This window comes from Leptonotus elevatus, chromosome 3, assembly GCF_054856555.1.
Source record: "Leptonotus elevatus isolate MCC_2025b chromosome 3, RoL_Lele_1.0, whole genome shotgun sequence".
In the NCBI taxonomy this organism is placed as follows: domain Eukaryota; kingdom Metazoa; phylum Chordata; class Actinopteri; order Syngnathiformes; family Syngnathidae; genus Leptonotus; species Leptonotus elevatus.
The window spans coordinates 27,839,976-27,862,216 of NC_141241.1; the positions used below are offsets into that span (position 1 = coordinate 27,839,976).

General features: G+C 37.3%; 3 protein-coding genes across 6 annotated transcripts; all 3 read right to left on the bottom strand.

The window, feature by feature from the left end:
* Positions 1 to 313: 313 nt before the first annotated feature.
* Positions 314 to 5,047, bottom strand: guca1g (guanylate cyclase activator 1g). The gene is made up of 4 exons (XM_086071431.1): positions 4,759 to 5,047; positions 4,522 to 4,671; positions 3,973 to 4,069; positions 314 to 1,866 (listed from the first exon to the last, which is right to left on the bottom strand). Exons 1-4 carry the CDS (start codon positions 4,951 to 4,953, stop codon positions 1,745 to 1,747), a joined length of 564 nt encoding a protein of 187 aa, XP_085927557.1. The 5' UTR covers positions 4,954 to 5,047; the 3' UTR covers positions 314 to 1,744.
* Positions 5,048 to 12,142: 7,095 nt separating this feature from the next.
* Positions 12,143 to 18,183, bottom strand: LOC147178091 (retinal cone rhodopsin-sensitive cGMP 3',5'-cyclic phosphodiesterase subunit gamma-like). Of its 3 annotated transcripts, none has more exons than XM_086071143.1 (4): positions 17,211 to 18,183; positions 13,110 to 13,225; positions 12,995 to 13,032; positions 12,143 to 12,922 (listed from the first exon to the last, which is right to left on the bottom strand). In XM_086071143.1, the coding sequence occupies exons 2-4, from the start codon at positions 13,214 to 13,216 to the stop codon at positions 12,846 to 12,848; spliced, it is 222 nt and encodes a 73-aa protein (XP_085927269.1). In that variant the 5' UTR covers positions 13,217 to 13,225; positions 17,211 to 18,183; the 3' UTR covers positions 12,143 to 12,845. The 3 variants fall into 3 exon arrangements, with proteins under 3 accessions (XP_085927269.1, XP_085927268.1, XP_085927267.1); XM_086071142.1 differs by having other exon boundaries at positions 15,683 to 18,183; XM_086071141.1 differs by lacking the exon at positions 17,211 to 18,183 and adding an exon at positions 14,986 to 15,669.
* A 152-nt stretch (positions 18,184 to 18,335) lies between these two features.
* Positions 18,336 to 21,072, bottom strand: LOC147178092 (retinal cone rhodopsin-sensitive cGMP 3',5'-cyclic phosphodiesterase subunit gamma-like). 2 transcript variants are annotated; one of them, XM_086071145.1, is made up of 4 exons: positions 20,925 to 21,072; positions 19,005 to 19,119; positions 18,903 to 18,937; positions 18,336 to 18,823 (listed from the first exon to the last, which is right to left on the bottom strand). In XM_086071145.1, the coding sequence occupies exons 2-4, from the start codon at positions 19,115 to 19,117 to the stop codon at positions 18,747 to 18,749; spliced, it is 225 nt and encodes a 74-aa protein (XP_085927271.1). In that variant the 5' UTR covers positions 19,118 to 19,119; positions 20,925 to 21,072; the 3' UTR covers positions 18,336 to 18,746. The 2 variants fall into 2 exon arrangements, with proteins under 2 accessions (XP_085927271.1, XP_085927272.1); XM_086071146.1 differs by having other exon boundaries at positions 19,005 to 19,138; positions 20,925 to 21,059.
* Between the last annotated feature and the right edge of the window lie 1,169 nt (positions 21,073 to 22,241).

Below are 22,241 nucleotides of genomic sequence, written 5' to 3' on the forward strand. Positions count from 1 at the left end.
AAAAATAAAAATAAAATAAAAGGATATATACAATGAAATGATTTGATCCGAGTGACAAATTAATCAAATCCCATTCTTATTTCAACTTTTGAAAAATATTCAGCATTTCTTTCAGAAATTGTGTAATGATGCTGAGAGATGATTGAAATAAATAATGACCATTATACTGGTAAGTAAGTGAAGTAATTTGATTTCCAAAAAGTGGCATCCTTAACAGGTTGTGGGCAGTAAAGGATGACATCAGAGCATTGTAAGTTTATTTCAATATTTCTTACAATAAATTTCTTACACATGACATAGCTGTTTCTTTCACAATGTTGCATCTAGGAGAAAAATTCCAATATACTGAAAACATTTTGGGTAAGAAATTTAAAATTAGCACCCACCTGCCAAAATTGGAAGATATTGTGCTTTTATTGAATTTTCATTAGCAATGATCATATTAGACTCAATATGTTTTGCCGTGTAATAGCTTCCTCTTTGTGGTCACAAAATTAAAGCTAAAACTACAAGTAAACAGTGAACAGGGATTTTGTGTGTGTGTATATATATATATACATTTATTTATCTGCCCCAGGGCAAAACAAATTACATCCACCCACACAGTATGTGATGAAACTCTGTATACATTAAAATTAATTTAATGCAAATGTTTAATGATTAAAAACAGTTTCCACAACACACATGCTTTTACAAATATGGGTTTGTGTGGCAATGGCCTAGATACCCACCATACATAGATTGTCACAGCAGAGGCAGCTGGGGAGAATAGCCCTGGAGGTATTGTCCAAAAATAAATAAATACATGAGGTAGGTAGCTCAGGTCAATCAGTATACACTATATTTTTCACACAATCAACATTTTCTTCACTCTTCAAACTGTTTGAGAACTCAAACACAATCATTTTTTGAGGTAGTTTGCAAGATAAAGCACATGCTTCATGTCATTCCTGCCAGGTTCAATATCCACGACTAAATTTTCCGCTTTTCATATCACTTGGCCTAATGTAGTTGGGGCAGGTTTGAATCAGTCCTTGCTGATTTAAGGTGAGAGACAGAATGGACTGATCACCAACCAATCAAAAACAGACAATCATTCATTCACACCTAAGGGTGATTTAGGGTCTTCAATAAACAAAACATTCACTTCATGGCTTTGAAATGTGAGAGGATGAACAGTTTTGCTACTATTTTGTACTCATACTGTGAGGTATGTATTTGTACCACTTGTCTAGTGATCCTATGAGAACTTCACTTTACTAACAATACTGTTCATCAAAATAATGCTCTACGAAGTAGGTAGTAGAAACACAATGTGTGTAATTAGAACAATGAAAATAATTTACAGTAATGTGTAATTAAAGTTACATTTTACAAAAGAAATTATAGTGTAAGTTTCTAATCGTTTCGAGGTAGTTGGTATTTATTTCCATAGAACATCAACTTAATACTGTTAATTAGTCATAATGACTGCATATACTGACATGTCAGTGCTCTGGTTTCAACAGCAAACTTCCTCCCCATATTGGGCTCACTGAGCTCGCTGCCAAGTCGGGATTGCAGCAAAAATTCTGGCCTTCAAACCAGCAGCCCAAATTACAGCAAAACTGAGGCCATAAAAAGGTTGACTGCCCTTCAGCTTCAAATCAGAAGAAGCTCAACATAGAAAGAGCAGACAAAGTCAAGGTATGAAAACACCTCATCTGTCACTCTTGAACCAAAGCTGAGGATCCCCTCACTAAGATCATGGCAGTTTGCCACAATTTTGGATGACCCAGCTTGAGGCGTTGACGTCCAACTTGAATAGGTTCATCACCCATTCATCCTTCTGAGCTCCCGCCATGAACTCTGATAAGGATATCTGACCTGTGTGACACAAGCATAAGCACATACGTGACTTAAATTCAATGAAGACTCTTACGTTGTCATAACCCAAGACTGAGAAAGTCCTTGATCTTCTATTTTATATAAATGCTGAATTTTAACCAGAGAAAATCGGCACATTACAAGAATATTTTACTTAAGTGACGTATATCCTAATGCTAATGATCCTTGAATACTAGAATTTACTGTATGATAATAGGTAATAGATTATTATTTTTGTCATAATAGGTTGGCTAGGGGAAATTTTGGATTTCTACGGCATTATTCTCAGTGCCCTCTCAACAGTGACTCTGGATGCCCTTGTAACCCCCGGGCCCCACTCCAAATGAAGATGACATAATACTATTATTTTATAATTTTCTGATGTTGCACCGAACCAAAAGGCGGAGCTAATGCTAAATAGGATTCTTTAAGTGCATTGCATCACTGAAAACAGCAATCAGGGCCTTTTTTGAATTTGCGTTGTTTGAATGTGTGTAGCTGAATGGTTTTTTTTAAACAGTGCGAGAGAGAGAGAGAGAGAGAGAGAGAGAGAGAGAGAGAGAGAGAGAGAGAGAGAGAGAGAGAGAGAGAGAGAGAGAGAGAGAGAGAGAGAGCGAGAGAGAGAGAGAGAGAGAGAGAGAGAGACAGTGAGAGAGAGAGAGAGAGAGAGATGTGTTTTCTTTTGTTAGAGTGGTTAGTCGTAGTAGTTTTATTGTTCAATAGGAATGACAAATTTAAAAAAGAACCAGTTCAGGGTGTACCCCGCCTCCCGGCCATTAATAGCTGGGATAGGCTCCAGCATGCCTGCAACCCTGATGGGGATAAGCTGTTCGGAAAATGGATGGATGGATGGATGGATTTTGATTTTGGTCTTTTGGGCCCTGGGTAAATGAGCCCTGGGTAAATGAGCCCCTCTGATAAAACATTGAGTAAAATTGGCTTACTACTTGTTTTGATAATGACATATTTAACACATTTTCCATGTTCAAATTTAATGTGCGTAATAACAATTGTTTATGAGCAAACTGCAGTTTCAAGCAAATGTTATGAACACCAGTAGTTATGCATTTTCATAAAATGCATAATATGAAAGTGTTGACTTCGGATCAAAGTGAGCCACTGGAACGTTGAAGGTGCTCAATCAAACAAAAGCTTTGTTACCATGGTTCAAGTATACTTAGATAAATAACCTTACCAAAAAGTAATATACTCTACGTACATAATATAGAGTATACTTAAGTATACCTAAGTTTATTTTTGAGTGTACTTATTCTTGTACTAAAAGTAAACTTTAAGTAAACTCCTTGGGACTAAATTGGCGCATTTTTGTACACCTATACCTTATAAAATATTAAAGTATTCTTTATAGTATATTTAAGTACATACTTGATACTTGAAAGTACACTTTGTGGTATACTTATGTCCACAGTTTAGTTGACAGCAAAAAACGAAGTAATAAATTGGCAGTGATCGAAAAAACTAACTCTGGGACCAAAGGTAGCGAACTTAACATCTAGTCTATCCAGCCACATGATATTCCCGGCTTTATAAATAAATGTAACCTATAATTTTGGTCCGTTATTAACAGCGAGTGCCTTCCAAGTATATACTACAGTATGTAAACTTGTAGTATATGTTTCAGTATACTTACAAGTATACTTAACACTTACTTGGTGGAGTATACTTCCAAAAAGTACAAGAAAAATAAACTGGAAGTATACTCTCCAAATTTTGAGCATACTTCAAAAAGTAAAAGTACATTCTAAGTACCGGTATATACTACAGTATGTAAACTTTTAGTATATGTTTCAGTACTTACAAGTACTTAACATTTACTTGGTGGCATATACTTCCAAGAAGTACTCTCCTAATTTTGAGTATACTTCAAGTATAATGTACTTAAATATACTTCTGTTTGGTAAGGGTATTTTGAATGTAATTTATTATTATTTTTATTCATTTGCTTTTGTGTGTAATGTGCTCCTCAAAACTGCTTCCTTCTATTTGTTTGCTCAGAGATTTATTGATTATAGATTTAAAAAAATAAATAAGACACCACCACCACAGTATGCATAATCACATTTTCTAATGAGAGTGATTCCTTACCATCGCTATTCTGGTCAACCAGTTCAAAGATTCTGTCGCATATTTCAGACGGCGTCAAATCAACATCAGCTGTCTGGAGCTTGATTTTGTAGAGAATCTGCGTGATATGTAAAATGGGTCACACACACAAGCATACTTTACAGAAAATATGTTTTATAATAACTGTTGCTTTTCAGAAGTTTCGCAATGTTGTAAAAACAAGGCACATACAGTATTATGTTATAGCAAGGTTAAAGCATTCAGAGCCATTTATGTCAGGTAAGTCCGTTTGCATGGTGGTGGGCTAATTTGACTTGGGCTTAGAATCTTACTGTAAAGTCCAGCCAGATATAGCAGGACCTAACCTACCTTCTCATCCAATAAAGTGAAGCAGCCATTACAGGTACTATATGTGGCCTTGCAGCCCTAAGCTGTTTAGTGCACTTCAATAAACACTCTGGAAACATTATGAAACATTTTCATCATGAAAAACCGCAAAATGAAAAAAAATATTTGAAGGAATCATTCAATGACAAAACACAGGGGTGGTTAGGGTGCGAGTTGGCTTACCCTTATTATCCGTTTCACCTCTTGCCGGTCTAATTTTCCATTTCCATCCTTGTCATACATCTTGAAAGACCACTTGAGCCTATCCTCTAGGTTTCCTCTTAAAATCAAATGAAGCGCTGCAACATACTCCATGAAATCAAGTGCATTGTCCTGTGATCAAAACAGTCATTTACAAAGGAGGCGGGTGTGAACCCAAGATTATTACAATTCATTGCTTTGCTCAGTCACTCATTTTACCTTATTGGTGTCAAATGAGTGGAATATTGTTTCAATGAAGAGCGACTCGTCTGCAGAGGTGCTGGGTACTCCAAAGATCCTCTTAAACTCATGTAAATGTAAAGCACCACTTGGACACTCCTTCATAAAAATTATGCACAGCTCCTGAATCTGTGCTAAATCAATCTCCTCACTGTGGCTTTCCTCCTGTCCCATAGCCCTGACTTGCCTTGAAAACAAAAACAAAACAAAGCCTGCTGAAATTGCTAAGATGTCTCCAGGTCACAAAGACATGGACTACAACAGTCAGTCAAACAGTATGTCCAGCTTCTGTCTTAGCAAGTAGCAGGAAGGTACTCTTAAGAGGACAAGAGGATTAACTCACTGACCAATTGACTTGATCGGTGCCTGACAAGATGTATGCTGGGAAGTCTGCCCATTAGTTTTCCTGGCTTGCTTCATCCAATTCCTGTGTTTATAGAGTACAAATCCCAAGCTTAGCAAAATATGTCAATATAAACCACATGACATTGCTTTTCTCTGTTATTGGATACAAGTGTAGTGTATTTACAATCAGGTGGGGGCGGGGGCAAGTGGTGGTGTTCAGCGGTGAGGTGACATTGGGTGGCGGGGGATAGGCTGGGGTGCTGAGTGAAGGCCTACGTCTGTAATTGGCACCGCGCACCACAAAACACTTCAAATCATACTCACTGTCCACCGGTATTATGTAATGTTACCGTGAATGTCATATTACCTTTACTAATGCTACAGTTATCCAAATATCCTGAAAATTGCAAAAACATTTGTGGATCTCAAAAACACGTGAAAATCACGAATTTATTTGTGTGAATATTTTTGGGACAAATCTCTCCCCATAATCGAGGTGACATCATCAGGGAACTGGCTGTTGGAGACTGGTGTACCTCAAATGGAATGGCCTGCACTTTCTCCAGACCTGAATTCTAATGAAAACCTGTGGGATCAGCTGAGTCGCCGACCGTGTTGAGGCTGGAAACTCTGTACCCCAGAAACTCAATGACCTGAGAACTGCCCTTCAAGAAGAGTGGGATGCCAGACAATGAGTTGACTTGTGAACAGCATGAGTTGTGGTGTTCCCACTATTGTTAAATTTTCTTTCAATGAATTGTTTGAAATGAGGAAATCACCAGTGCATCCTCCTACTTAAATGTTCTACTTTCATGATATGATATCACTGTTGCGTGAACTTTTTGCATTTCACCTGAAAGCCAAATATCTCAAAATGTTTGTGAGTAGTGTATATACAGCATTGTTAGTTTTGGTCATAGCACAGTACTGCTTTTATTGTCCATAGAGGGCAAAACAATGAAATAAAAAAAAATAAAAACTATAAAAAAGTATTCATAAATGACTTAGTTATCACACTTCAAAACACTTAACATTTTTGTTTAAAAAATTGTGTTTCGGGTTACATTATTTATTACTACACAATTAAATTAAGATCAATTATCCGTACCAGATACGCCTGTTCGAATATCCGGTTCACCTCTAATGATTTGCATCTTAAACCTATATTAAATTTAATATACTTTACAGAAAACATTTTTAATGTTGAAACTGTGTAAAGTTATTGTGTTTTGCAAATACTCTATCATTTTGAATTTGATGCCTGGAAGACATTCCCAAAAAAATGGAACAGAGGCAACAAAATACTGGGAAAGTTAGAGGAATGGTCCAAAAATAAAAAATAAAAACTCACCAATTTGAAATATTGCACAGGTGAACAGGTTTATTGTAAATAGGAGAGTGTCATGACTGGGTATAAAAGGAGCTCAGTTGCTCAGGTTTACCACTTTGTGAACAACTGCATGAGCAAATAGTCCAAAATATTCAGAATATTTCTCAAAATCCAAATCCAAGGAATTTAGTTTTTCATAATCTATAGTCCGTAGTGTCATCAAAGGTTTCAGATAATCTAGAGAAATCGCTGCACAACATTAAATGCCCCCTGACCATCGATGAGCAGCGCAGGCAGACAGATTCTGCGCTCCGCGGATGTGTGGTGGATGTCATCGTATTTCATTCATAAATATGACAACATCGTCAATCAAGCCCTATGAGGAGTCAATTAAATACATATATTAAAAAAAAAAAAAAAGTCAAGTTGTTATTGTTGTGGACCCAAGTGCAAATAAGCAAGGTAGCAAGCAGACAATCAGAGAATGCAGGAGCGCTGCTATGATATTTCGGGATTTATCCCCAAAAATTATTTTTGGTGCTCTTCAGTGGAGGGATCCGCAAAAGCATTTTCAAAAAAAGAGAGAAACTGAGGCACTCAAAGGTGTTTCAAGTAAAAGGCCTTTATTGCCACATGGCCAGTTGATTGAAAATTGCCAACGCGTTTTGGCCTTGGTAGGCCTTCGTCAGGGCAAGCTGAAAAGGACAACTGCTTATATAGAACTTAGTCACATGTTTACAGTGGGATGGACACACAGTCAGCTGGTATTCATCATCCAATCAGCAAGCAACAATCAGCAATATTTTTAAAAGTCAATAATTAAAAAATGAAACACAATATACGATTTACAATATATAATATACAATTATTTACAATGTCTTTTTCAGAAGAGATCTTAAAGAAAAGGAATGAAATCCAGTTCACCATTCAGACCAGGAAACTTTGTGGCTCTTAAAGTGTAGATCCAAAAATACTCTCTGTGCAGGAGTCTTTTTAATCTCCTCCCCTTATAGACTCAGGTATATGCTCTATACCATAGGCTTCCAAAGTTTTATTGCAATTATTTATAATGCAGTGCCATAGGGTATAGAGCATTGCCTGTTCTTATAGATTGTTTGTGCTCGGCAAGTCTGGATTTAAAACGGCCACAAGGGCATTCAAGTTTATAGAGCACATACGTAGTGTAACAGTTGATAAACTCATTTATATTATTGTATTTTTGATTTAATGTATTTGTAAAAATATTGGTAGTCTTTATGGTGTCACAATGCACACAGTTTCCGCATGTAAAGTTTCCCGTTGTTTTACTGAGTCAAGTCTTTTTTTGCAACGACTAGTTGACTAGTTTATTGCTAAGGATTTCCTTTCCAGAAGCTGACTGTTGGAGTATATGGAAGTATTTCTCTGAGTAATTTGTCACTTGTAAGGATTTTTTTTCAATTATATGTTTAATTTTGTTGGCTTCGGAGGTATAAAGTGTTACAAATGACACTTGATTTTTACTTTCTTCGTTTTTTTGTTCTAAAATCAGCAAATCATTTCGATTTTGACTTCTAGCTTTCTGATGAGCTGTGGAAATAATTTATTTTTTGTATCCTCTGCTTATGAATCTTTGTTCCATATCTTGTGCATGATGGTCAAAATGAGTGTTATCATCACATATTCTTCTCAGTCGCTGAAATTGACTATAAGGGATGTTTTTTTAGTAACCATGGGGGGTGGTAACTATCAGCTCTCAAGATTGTATTACGGTCAGTAGATTTTCTATAGATTGTAGTATGAAGATCTTCTTTATCATCTTTATAGATTTTTAAATCAAGAAATGTGATTTCTGTCACAGAAAATTCTAAACTCAAATTAGGATTTGTGTTTTTATTATTAAAATAGCCATGAAATTGAGTCAATTCCTCTTCTGATCCAGACCAAAATAGCAGCACGCCATCTATATAGCGTCCCCACCATACTATTTGATCAAGAAACATATTGGAATTGGAATAAACAAATTTCTCTTCCCAAAAACCCAAATATAGATTTGCATAATTAGGTGCAAAGCAAGCTCACATTGCTGTACCTTTCTGTTGTTTATACATTTGGTTGAGAAACAGAAAAACATTGTTGTCTTAAGTCCATTTTGTTAGTTCCACGATAAATCCAGCAGGAGGCAGTTGTTCAGGAGACCTTCTTTCTAAATAATGTGTAAGGGCCATTAGTCCCTCCTCATGTGCAATATTGGTATAGAGTGAGTCAAAATCCATAGTAACCAAATATCCAGGGCCAATGTTCTTTATTTCCTTCAGTTTATTCAAAACGTATGTGCTGTCCTGAATGAAGGATGGTAAAGAAGATACCAAGCTTTTAATGTGAAAATAAATGCATTTTGACAATGGTTCACTCAGGGACTCATTACCACTAATTATAGATCTGCCGGGTGGACTTTCCAAGTTCTTATGAATCTTGGGGAGCATATAAAATACAGGAACAGAAATGGATATTCACAAAAAAGAAAATCATATTCATGCTGTGTTATCCAGTCTTCATTTTGGCATGTGTATTAAGTTAAAAAAGGTCAGATTGAAGTTGTGGTAGAGGATTAGACTGTAATGGAGTGTAGTACTCACGGTTCATCAGCTGTCTCATTGCCTCCGTGAGGTATTGGTCTCTCCCCCTGACAACTACAGTTTCTTCTTCCCTATCCGCACATTTGATGATAATTTCTTTCTTAGTAGATAACTCATCCAACCCCTTTTTCTCTTCCAAAGATAGATTGTAAGTAACTCTTTTTGTTCGAGTTTTTTTTCTTTTTTTATAAAAGGTATTTACTGTTGGATTTCTAATATTAGGCATAAATGTGAATTTTGGCTTAAATGTTCTTGTTGTACTCGGTTGTACTCCAAGTTGGGGGGCACTTTGATTAGAGTTTGTATGATGCCATAATTTGAGCTGTTTTATTGAATTTAAACAAATCCCCTTTTGTCTGAAATTCTTTGGCTCTACTTGTTGGACAGCACAGCAGTCCGAATGGATGTAAGATGAATATCGGATATATTGATCACTTCTCCATCCGTGATCGATTTCTGGTGTGTTGTCGTTGATTTGGAGTATTTCTTGGTTTTCCCTCAGCCTCTTCTGGTCTTGCATTTTGACGTCTCCGAGTTCTGTTGTCTCCTCTTGGTCTCTTTTTTATTTTTATTTTTATTTTTTCCTTCTTCTTTTTTTTTTTTAAGAGATCAGTATTGTTCATTCGGTAATGTCATCATCATTGCTCTTTTTTGTTTTTGTTTTTGTATGTGGTTGAGGATGTGTATGTGCGTGCGTGCGTGCGTGCGTGCGTGCATGTGTGTGTGTGTGTATTCGTTAGCTCACCAAAAACCTATTATAAAAAATCCCATACCGTTCACCTAAACCGAACACCGCCGTCAGGAGACCCGAGGGGACCAAAGAAAACAAAGGAAAGTGAAATCCAGCACCGACCAGACACCACCCACCGGGCCACCAACCAGAGTTCTTCACCAACCCCAGAAACATCTAAATTCCAACAAATCCAAAAAATCAGGGAGACCTCAATCAGGGAGACCTCCTGACTCTTAAAAAAAACAGTTGTTTGCTTGGTCTTCCTTTTCAGAGTGCTGTTCTTCACTGCTTGGAAGTTGAAATAAGACAGTCCTTTTTCTTTGTATTGTCTTGTTGTAAGACTGTTCAAGTTGTTTTCCATTTGTAGACTTTACCTTCCTTATAGTCAGTTTGATCTCGTTTGAACTTAGCTAATTTAGCTTGTGTAATTTCTCTTTGCAATTTAGCCAGTCCTTCTTTTATTTCTCTTTCAAAATAAATCTGTTGTTTGTAGAAGTGCAAAGCTATTTCTTCTTTCAACTGAGTCATTTCATTTTGTGTTGAAATTTGTTGTTTCTTTGCCTCCTTAATTAGTAGGAGAATAAGGTCCAGAGAGCATTTATTAAAAAATGGCTTCCCACTTGTTCTTAAATTCATCATCATCTGCATCAAATGATGGAAATTTCTTGATTTTTAGTCCCAGTGGTATCATCCCTTCACGCCAGTAGTCAGACAATGTAGTCATCTGAAGCTGTAACTTCTTCTTTTTTTCTCAGAAGCTTTCTCCAGATTTAGAAAGAGTGTTTTGGCATGGTGTTTCTTCAGGGGACTTTCACTCAATCAAGTGTCAGGAATAATAGTGTTCTCACCTTCTTCTTTTGAGTAGGAGAAGTGGTTTGTAGCCATTATTGATCAAATGGTAAATAATTCAGTTTAATGAACGGAGCAGCTCCAGCTGAGGGTGATCCCTTCATTACCTTTGAGTGCAAACAATCAGAGCATGCAGGAGCGCTGCTAGGAATCTGCACTCCGCTGATGTGTGGTGGATGTCATTGTATTTCAATCATAAATATGACAACATCGGCCATCAAGCCCTCTGGTAGGAGTCAATTAATAACATATATTTTACAAAAAAATTGTCAAGTTGTTATTGTGGTGGACCCAAGTGCAGGTAAGCAAGGTGGCAAGCAGGTCGTAGAAAACACACACACTTTATTATAAAAAATAAATAAAATAAAATAAAGGTATTTGGAGGAATTTAAAGAAGAAGCTTAATTAACAAAATGCCATAATAACAGGGAGAAGTTAACTAACCCAAACACTAGTATGAACAAAACTAAAGTAGAACTGAGGGTGCAAGCCAACACACAGGAAACACGACATGGCAAGGACATAACACGGACAATGAACTGACAAGCACTGAAAGAAAGCTGGCAACTAAGGCCCCGCCCACATGAAAGCCCGTTTCAATGTATTCGCACAAGTTTCTTACCGTTTGGGCAGTTCGTCCACATGGCAGCGCCGTTTCGGAGCTTGAAACCTTTGAAAACGTTTAGAACCGGGCTCAAAAGTAAAACGTTTTCAAAACACCATGGCCTACCCTCCTCTGCCTCTAATTGGCTGATACCCTCTGCCTACGCTAATTAGATTGCCTAACTTTTGGCACGAGGACTGATGAAGCAATCGGAGGCAGAGTAGGGCGGGTAATGCTGAGGAAAACAATCCTTCAAATGCTCCCCTAAGCCACAATGGCGACCCAGAAATTTAGCTCAGGCGATCTGATTTGCCCTCGTATACAGGATACTTGATCGCGACGTCAGGTGGACGCTGCTGGTTACACACTAATTACCGGTACATGCTCTATAGTTAGTTTTATAGTCGCTAAGCTGGTACTTATTTTTTAAGTACTGGTAAGTTAAAACACAAGAATGGGGACAAAGCAATACTGAAGTCTAACCAGACTGTTTTCCCCTTTTTTTGTTCACTAATATTGTAATTTGTTTTATAACATATACTTTGTTTGCTTAATGAATCATGCTAAATACATTTTACATTATTTCAAGCTGCTTGTGTTACCAAACTGTTCTTAACAAGTCATGATAATTTTATTACTGTGAGTGAGTACAAATGACAGATTTTTGAAATGTCACCGTTTCTAAAGGAGGATGTTTTTCCGGACTACTAAAAAAAAAATGCTGAAAATTGAGAGTATACCCACTTCTCCAGGGACCACTTCACCACTGCCACCAAGCCCCTGCTTCAACTCACCTGCAACCGCAATGAGGAAACACTATACAATAGGATGGATGGATGGATTGAGATAAACATAATGATTGACAACAATGACTTCTATTTTTACAAGTGGTGGTTTATTATACTTTTTGCTCATGATGTCACGCCAGATATCAGCATCTCACAAGACATCTAAACATCCTGCAAAAACAAACAAACAAACAAACAAACAAACAAACAAACAAACAAAAAACCCAAAAGATTGCAAAAACCAAATAAATAAATAAATAAATAAAGCAGAACACACTGGCCTGGTGCTTTTATGACTTCTTTAACTGGGCGTACAGTACTTAATGTTACAAGTTTGTTGGGCTTGCACAACAGTTACCATATACTAAAAATTTCTTTAACCAAATTTTCAGGTAAAAAAAAAAAAAGAAAAGAAAGAAATTAACTAAATTTTACAGTAAAAACAAATGATTTATTGGTTGATGTAATGGTGCAAAAATAAATGCTGGTTTCTATAAATTAGTATTTGTGTATATTTTGGAGGAATGCTCTGTCAATTTCTTGAAAATCTTTTTAAAACATTATTTGCATGATAAGGGAATTTGTAGATTGAGACGTGACATTTGAATAGCAGAAAGAAGAGACCCCTTACAGAAAATACACTGAGGTTATCAATCCAATATGGCAGGTCGTGACATGAAAACCTCTGTGTGAACCTGAGCTTCAGATATTTCTCCCACATGTATGAATTGACTATTCAGTAATGCTGCTTCTATGCATATATTGGAGTCGTCCATCCGATGAGGGCCATCCTGCGAGTCTAGACAATGCCAAACTGAGCCAGGTCGCTTAGCTCCATGTCACCAAATGCCTCCCAGGGACAGATCACTGCAGAGTCTGAAGAGCAGAAGGACAAAAACACTTATAAAACGTTAAAGATGTCCCAGACTCAACTTCTAATCTACTTACCCCCAAGACCCTCCATCCCTGGAACATCATTGTCAAACCTTTTGAGGGAAAAAAAGTACATATCAGTGTGTTCTGATAAACAATGTCCAATTAGGTGGAATATTATCAAGTTTACCCTTTCTGGCCAGCTTTGGGAGCCTTGCTCTTGAACTGTCTGGTTTCCTTCTGTTTGAATTTAAGAGGAGCGGCCTTGTTTCCTCTTTCTCCTGCTGCTGCGTTCATCTTGGAAAACTTTCATCAAAAATGGAAAAAGGGAAGAACTTTTTCCACCAAGATGCACTTTCAAACAGTCGTCTGCGCCCTCATAATATTTTCACATGTCTTATGTAACTGATCAGTCTAATGCTAGTGCTTAAGTCAAAGGTCAGCTGTAACCGAATCAGCGTGTATTAGGGGCCAAATATTGCTTCGAACAAGATCACACTAATCCATCTCATGTTCTGGGACAAAAGTGGATTAGGACAAGGATTATAATCTATTATTCACCAAATGATCAACAACATCAACACTAACAGGGTTTTCATGGAGCCACGTAATCCGATGAGAATTAATCCGAACAGCCAAACTAAATGAAAACGGTCCATGTAAACACCTCAATTGGAATGAAAAGACTGAACCCGATTGGAATTTTGGATTTATAGGGGTGGGTTACAGTGGAGAAGTTGTGGGTTCAAATATGCAAGGGCAGAGCCTTAGTGCGTGGAGTTTGCATGCTCTCCCCCTGCCTGCATGTGTGGGTTTTCTCTGGGTACTCTTGTTTCTACCCACATTCCAAAAACATGAATGGTAGGTTAATTGGATACTCAGAATTGTCCATTAGGTGTGATTGTGAGTTATGCATGGTTGTTTATCTATATGTGCTCAGTGATGGGCTGGTGACCAGTTCAAGGTGTACCCCGCCCAGGGTTATTATAGTTTTGGAATTTTCATTTTAGTTAGTTTTGATTTCGTTTTAAGTTTTGTTTTGTTTTTTAATTCAGTTAGTTTTAATTAGTTTTCAGTGCTCTTCTGTTCATTTTTATTAGTTTTAGTTATTTAATAAGTGCTTAGTTTAGTTTAGTTTTAGTTAGTTTCAGTATTAGTTTTAGTTTTAGAAATGTGTATTACTTGTGCGCAATATTAAAAAACACCATGGTAAAAATAAATCTGCTTAAAATCGAATTTAAAATCGTCCCCAAAGGCTCATGCATTAAATTAATTACCAATGACCAAAGACTAAAATGAAGGGCAGTTTCACTATACTTAATTATAGTTTGTTTTAGTTAGTTTGGTAAACGCAAAATGTAGTTTCAGTTAGATTTTGTTCTTTTATTTTATTTAGTTAACTAAAATGTTTTTTAAATTTTTGTTTTAGTTTTCGTTAACTAAAATAACCTTGACCCCGCCTACTGGCAGAAGACAGCTGGGATAGGTTAAAGCACGCCTGTGAGTCTAGTGAGAATAAGCGGTTGGGATAATGGATGGATGGATTTTTGTGGAATTCGTTTAACACCTGTAACGTGAAAACTAATTTGTGTGAAGTGATTTTAATAAATGGAACAAAATTGTGTTAAATAAATTCTACATCATGGTGTTTAGTAAATTCCACACAATAATTGGTAAATCTAACAATGTCGGGTTGATTCAAAGATGATTCAATTACGTTTAATATATTCAACGTAATAATAGTCAGGTTTCAATCCATTTGTTTTAAATTTTTTAAGCAAATTTACTGAAAATGCGCAAAATGGACAAGCAAATTATGCCTGTTTCCATCTGTTCTTCTTTTGCGAACATTAGTGTAATGTAGGTGGCGGTATACACCATAGAGATGTGATCCACCAGTTAATTAAAAGAAGAAGAAAAGCAGGAAGCGACATCGTTTGCTTTTGTAATTCTTGATAAACCATAGCATTTCTTTGGTGTTTTTCATCTAAAATAGCATTAATATTTGCTTCTTTAATTAATTCATAAAATATTTCTGTTTTGTCGTCCCCCCAAACATACCTTACTTTATCATCCGCCATTGCTTTGTGACTACAAACGTATGCGTGATGTAATATCCGGTCAAAACGTGCAACGTGTATCCAGTCTTGTCAGCGTTTATTTGCAAAACCTATTTCCATAGTCAAAATTAGTATTTTCCTTTTTTCGATACGCTTCAAAATGCACCCCCTCCAAAACGTAAACACTTTTTTGCGAATTTTGGGCACTTTTTCAAATTTCTAGCGTTTCCATTCAGTTTTATTTTCGCATTTCTTGAAAATTTGAATAAAAATGGGTGGATGGAAACCCCACTAATGTTGAGTAGATTCAACATAATAGCACTGAACAAACTCAACACAACTATATGATGTATTAATAAATTAAGAACGTCTGCTGAAATTTAATCATCCCAATTCTTCAAATTAAAATAAAATAGTTTTGTGGGACCAGTTGACGTTAAATCTGTATTTCTTTGAGTGTACAAAAAAGCAGATGAGTTTTGCTCTTTTCACCTTTCTATTAGAATTACATTTACCACAATGGCATTTAAGACATTTTACATTTGCCTTGAGAAATGCTGAAGATAGGAACAATCGATACCAATTTTTAAAAATGTAATAAACATTATATAATCATCATATTGTGTAAGAAATATCCCATACTTGGCATCAATGTTTAGGAAAAAGTATCTCTATCAGAAAATCACACAAACAATTAACTTACTTATTTTGTAGGAGTGCTGAATTTCAAAGAAATTTCTCTTTGCAGAGAAGAGTCAATAAAGTAGCTGCAAGACAAAGATTGAGCCTTCTTTCTTCTTGCAGTCTCACTGTTGGTCATGTCATCATGTTATCAACTTGCCTTTATAGCCATGGCTTACAGTAAGCACCTCCTATCAATGGTTTAGTGACAAATTTGGTGGTCATACAACTATAGGACTATTAGGGTATTTTGAGTGTTGACTTAAAGGGGCAGGGGGGTTAAATCATCATCTTCAGTAATCCTAGGGTCAACATAAGGTAAATAAGACACTGTAGACTAACCCTGAAAATACAAACAAATAAGAAAGTAGTCAGTCAAAAGTGTGGACTTATTATAATGAAAGATTGACTAGTACTACGGTCTGGTTTGAAACCCTACTTAAGTCACTACAAATCTCTAACGAAGGCCATATTTGTGTTCCTCACTTTGGTTCCTCAGTGGTTTCTTGATTTATTGTGCAATGGCTTAAAAACATTTTTTCTTCAATGAGAATGTATTGTTAATAGCAATGCACTGACGCCTCTTTTGCAAACATTATACAATGTGAAAAGTGTGACATCACGCACGTCCCTGCTCTTCACTGACTTGAGCAGGATTATCTATATGGCTGGCTCAAAATATACCACTTTAAAGACAGAGGTTATGAATAGATTGCTTTCATAATTAGGGGAGAGTGGGGTAAGTAGTGCCAATTTTTACTTAAAGTGCCTTTTACGCAAGGGGATTACAGGAATGCCTCCAATTAAAATATGTTCATATAGTTTAAAGTGTTGTGCATCCCTGGGCGCAATCACTTTGGATCTTCAATACACAGTTTGAGAAATATAGCTTTAGAAAAAAAAAAGTGTTTTTGTGGCACAACTTGCCCCCAGTGTGGGGTAGGTTGTGCCATTAGTCAAGAAGACACATAACCCAAGTGAGCAGAACAACCAGATTTGTTACCTAGTGAATGCTCGGGAGGGAAAGCCTGAGACAGTTTTTTTTTCTTATCCCTATATTTTTCTTATGGCCATCCTGCAGATTTTTATCTCTCCAACCAGACGTATGGTCTTCCCCTCTTTTACTGCTCTTTACAGCTCCTCAAGAGGAGTTGAAACCCTGTCTGTCTTCCTTTTGTATCTGGTGACATGATGAATTTTGGTCAAAAATTAAGAATGGCACATACCTTTGGTGACCCAATGTTAGAATACAGTTTACACCAACAATAAAATACAATAAAGTAATATAGAGTAAATAATCAAAATTTAGGGAAAGTGTGTGAAGTGTGGAGTTGTGCCATTGGCACAACTTAACGCAGGTCCTTTGGCACAAATTACCCCAGCACACAATTTTGAAAAAAATGCATCCACCAGCATCATGCTAACCATATAGAGTCATGATGTAGCTTACTAAAGCACGAAAACGTGTGTTTTCAAAGTTGTCTATCATTGTTCATAGAAATTTTACTTTGGAGGGCAAAAACATGTTTTTTGAACTTATATGTGCTTACCTCTCAAGCCATGTGTCTCCATTTTTTTACCGGATGAGCAAAATGGATTGGAAACTCTTGGGAGAGAGAAAAAAAAAAGCAGACCGGACACAGTAACCGAAGCATGTGGCAAGAGAATTTTCGTATGATCTACAGGTTTTATAAAGACTTGTATGAAACAGCAGAACAAAAGAAGTCACTACCTGACAACCCCATCAAAAACATGATAGGTGATAGACAGACATTTGAAGAAAAAAAAAGAAGATGAGCAAGGTCCTATATCAAGCATACCGCACACTAACGGTAGTGTGAATATTACTTTAGGCAGACAAAATAGATACTTATGCAACAAAAATATAATTCAAGTCAAATCAGATTTATTTGTTTAGGAAGCCCTTTATCACAAGAGAGTCTTCTTAAGTCAAACCCACAGTTGACAGAGTTTAGAGACCGGGCAAGGAAAAACTCAAAATCCCATTTGATGAAAAAAAGAAGAAACTCTTTCTGGTTATGAAAATATATAATTTATTTAGGTAACTTTTAAGCGAGTATTTCAATCGATTTCAGATTTATGGATTTAAGCACATGCCATCAGATTATTTACTCACTATGTATATAGGGAGTATTTCAACAGATACCTATAGGATTTTTTTCAATAATTCTTATGGAGTATTTTCATATAAGTTCAGGATAAAGTATAACTCTAAAAAAATTATTCATGCCGTTAGAAGGTAAAGCTTAAAATCAAGGGGTTTCTATGAATTATACAAAAATAGATTTATTCCATGAAAACATTATAATCAATTGATAACTTATTGTAATAATAATAAATCTAAATTAAAATAAAGAAAGCTCAACAATAACTCAACAATATATTGATTCTGAACAGACATTTTTGCCTTGACTTAACTAGAAGTGTATTTAAATTAGGACAACTTAAAAATCTCAGAACCGTCCTTTAAAAGCTGAGTACGAGATGGACGTGCCTGGACAGCAGGGCAAACACGTTTTACTATTGATAAACACAAAGACGGCAAATGTGATTTTTGTAATAAGGTGGAATCAATAAAAAATGGAATGTAAAAAAAGATGAGAAGAAGAGTGCTTTAAACAGAAGAGTAGAATGAGTAGAAGAATAATGGTTGATATGTTAATATAATAAAATTTTTAATGCAACAATCAGATGATATACAATCATTAGATTTTTTAATTTTTGAGGACAACTGGACTGTATGCGAGAATTTACAATTTGCAACAACATGTTATTGTGCAACCATTATACAGTACATGTACTAAACCCAAAGCAGTACAGTGTGTTACACTTTTACAAATGCTGGGTTAAACTGGATGACAACCTCACAACAGAGACCTCTTGGGATCGACTCAAAAAAGGTGATGCTTACAGCGCAAAATATGAAAAGTCATACTTGTCCAAGAATTCTTCCATTCATTTCAAAACATCAGATGTTCCCACTTAATAACCATACCAGCCTCGTCTCCATTAGTCAAAGAGAGCAATAAATATGCTATGAATAAGCTGCGTTTTAGTACCACAATTTAGACGATGCCAAACTGGGCCAGATCACTCAGCTGTATGTCCCCCAAAGCCTCCCAGGGGCAGATGACTTCTGCATCTACAAGAAAGAAAAAATTCTGAAAAGTTCATAGGATGATGGGGCTGTCTCACTTTGTGCTTTTTCCTGTGATGGTTACCTCTGATGCTCTCCATCCCAGGAACATCATCAAATCTAAGAAGAAGATTCCAATGTTTTATTCAAAGTTAATGAGCGATATTAGTGGTGACTATCAACTTACTCCCTCTGTCCAGCTTTGGGAGGCTTGCTTTTAAACAGTCTGGTCTCCTTCTCCTTCAACTTGGGAGGGTTGGCGTTGGCACCCTTGGGTTCTGCTGCTGCTGCTGAATTCATTTCTATAAAACCAATAATTTGCTGCAAAATTTTCAGACAGGAAAACACTTCATATATGTGCAGTTCAAAAAGGTAATTATAAAGTTTTTTCTACATCATGCATGCTCCACCAATGCTCAGATTAGTACAAAATAATAGCCCTGACTTTTTTTTTTTACTCCGACAGCGCCTATTAGCTTGTATATTCCCTTCAGGGTGGAGTGTTTGCGGCAAACACTTTCTTGGGGGAGGGGTCATGCTTGTCCCCGCGGACATTTAGTGTTAGTGTATGACAAGATTGGGATGGAAACTGGAAAAAGAAACAAACAAGAGGCTGCCTTCGAGCATAGGCCAAAAAGAAACCAATAAGCAAATGTACATTAAAAGGGATAAGACATTTTACACTTCACAAGTCACACCAAGTGAAGTTAAACCAGCAAGATTAAGGAAGCTTAATAACAGGCTACTCTTATTTTGAAAAGGTATTCTCACCACTTTTGGTGCACTACAGAACTGACTGATGCTAACTTGGAGAGCAACGGTAATCGTAGGAGGCTTTCCCATCATGCTTTGTTGCTTGTACTAATAACTCTTGTGATGGTGTTTTGCCTCTTTTATGTGTAATTTTTGTACAGACAATGTTAAATATAGTTATATTGTTATTGTTTCTATTCGTGGATTAAAGTTTTGCTACTTTTGATACTAGATTATTGTAACTCTGTGACACCCTTAGTAACAGTCAGTGCTATACTGTATATAATAATGGCCTGTAAGGGTGATTGGAGTTACAATGAGATTAAATTTAAAATGATGTGGACACGCTTTATTCACAGGCTGATTTTGAAACAAATGCGTGGGCTCCAGCCTGCCGATTCATGGGTAGCCCACCGGGAATTGTCCCGCCCTTCAAGATGGCCCAGTCCAGGCCTGTTGACAGACTAGAACAGTAGTTTGCCTAAATAGTCATGAGTCTGAGTGAACAAAGATTGCATGCAGTGTTCCACAAGGCTCCATTCTTGGACCACTTCTATTTACGGTAATATCAACACGCCACTTCTTGCACATATTATGTAGCATCACAACATCTCGTATAGACTCAAGCAGATGACACGCAACTTTACATTTCCGTCTCATAATAATATAAGTATATTCATCAAATCATTGCGTGAATGGGCCAGAATTTTCTCAAGCTCAATTCAGACAAGACGGAACTTGTAATTTTTTGGGGACCTAAAAATGAAAGGTCCAAGATGAGCGGTCACCTTGCCCCTATGTCAATGAACGCTCCAAATCAAGCCAGAATTCTTGGTGTAATTATTGACTCAGATGTAAATTCAAAATCGCATTACACCAACTGCTGCCACAACTTCAACCCACTTTCAATTGGTCTAAGATTAAACTTCTTTCTGCCACCAAATTGTGGGGGGCGTGGAAAAGAAAACACCCTCGTCCGCCCAAACGTGCAGCACGATGCAATGCAGTCAAATTAACTAGATTTGCCCTGGAACAAAAATCTAGATGTGCCAATTTTTAGGCGTGTGTGCTTTGCGCGCTAAGAAAATAGAGCCCTAAATCTTCTTAAATTTCAATATACAAAACTGTTGGGTCAAAAATAATTAGACTAACCTTGGGTAAAAGTAACCCAATGTCCTCAAAATCCACAGCAACCCAGCAAATGGTTTAGGAAAACAACCCAGCATTGTATGGTGTATACAACTGACTAGTCATAATTCTTATGCCCCTCCACTATAAATCAATTATCGATCTGTCAATCTACAAAGTTCAGAACAACTCATAAAATAATGTGTAATGTCAGCAGGATTCTAACCTGTATGTTAGATTGGGGTTTGTTTGAATCCAGAAGAAGAATTAGTCTGGAAGTCCTGGGGAGAAAAAGATGCAAAACAAAGAGAAGTTTCTCTTTCTTTTTGCACTCCCTGTTCTGTGCTTTCACTACGCCGTGCGCTTTATATAGGGGATATACACAAAGCCGTTAATACAGCTGAGACGGAGATATTATCATGGGGGATAATCTTAAGAATTTGAGAACAGCATGTACCTGTGTTGGAACATGTGCCTCATCTGTTCATTCATGTTTGTTAGTTTTTTATGTGCACTGGCTGCTCATTCTCACCAGCAATTATGCTTCTTTACAACAACCTGGCTGTATATATCACTAATTTACTACTAACTACAGTACTCAAGTTTGATCTGTATTATTATTATTTTTTCTTCTTTTTATAAAGAGCTCAGTATTGTTCATTCGGAAATGTCATCATCATTGCTCTTTATTATTTTTTATTTTATATATATATATATATATATATATATATATATATATATATATATATATATATATTATTATTATTTTTTTATATGTGGGTGAGTATGTGCGTGCGTGCGTGCGTGCGTGCGTGCGTGCGTGCGTGCGTGCGTGTGTGTATTTGTTAGCTCACCAAAAACCTATTAGAAAAAATCCCATACCGTTCACCTAAACCGAACACCGCCGTCAGGAGACCCGAGGGGACCAAAGAAAACCAAGGAATGTGAAATCCAGCACCGACCAGACACCACCCACCGGGCCACCCACCAGAATTCTTCCCCAACCCAAGAAACATCTAAATTCCAACAAATCCAAAAAATAAAAAATCAGGGAGACCTCAAGAGACCGAAGGAGAGACTGAGGAAAGGAAGGAAGGACAGACGAAGCCGATTGAGATCCACAGACACCAGCCTCCACCGATTCAATGACCTGAGGAGGAAGCAGATTGTGTCTGAGTTTCGGTAGATGCTGGTGTGGTGGATCTGGCATGCATGAAAATCTCCACCAAAGAGGGGAGCTGTCGACCCCTGCCAGGACAGAGCAAGCGCAACACCTCAAGGCCCCCCAGGCCGCGGCAGCGCCAAAGGACGACCCCCGGGCCCCGCCAGGGCCACCGGCCGGAGAGCAAACCCAGGAGCAGGAGCGCCCCCCACCCCAACACGGCCCGCGCCCCCGACCCAACGCAGCAGGGCGGGGCACTGCAGGCCCGCCAGGCACCCCACCAGCCCCCAACCCCCGCACCCCCCACGACCCCCCGCCCCCCATCCACCCCCGCCATCCACCCCAACCCAGCCCCAGCCCCAAGTTTGATCTGTATTATGA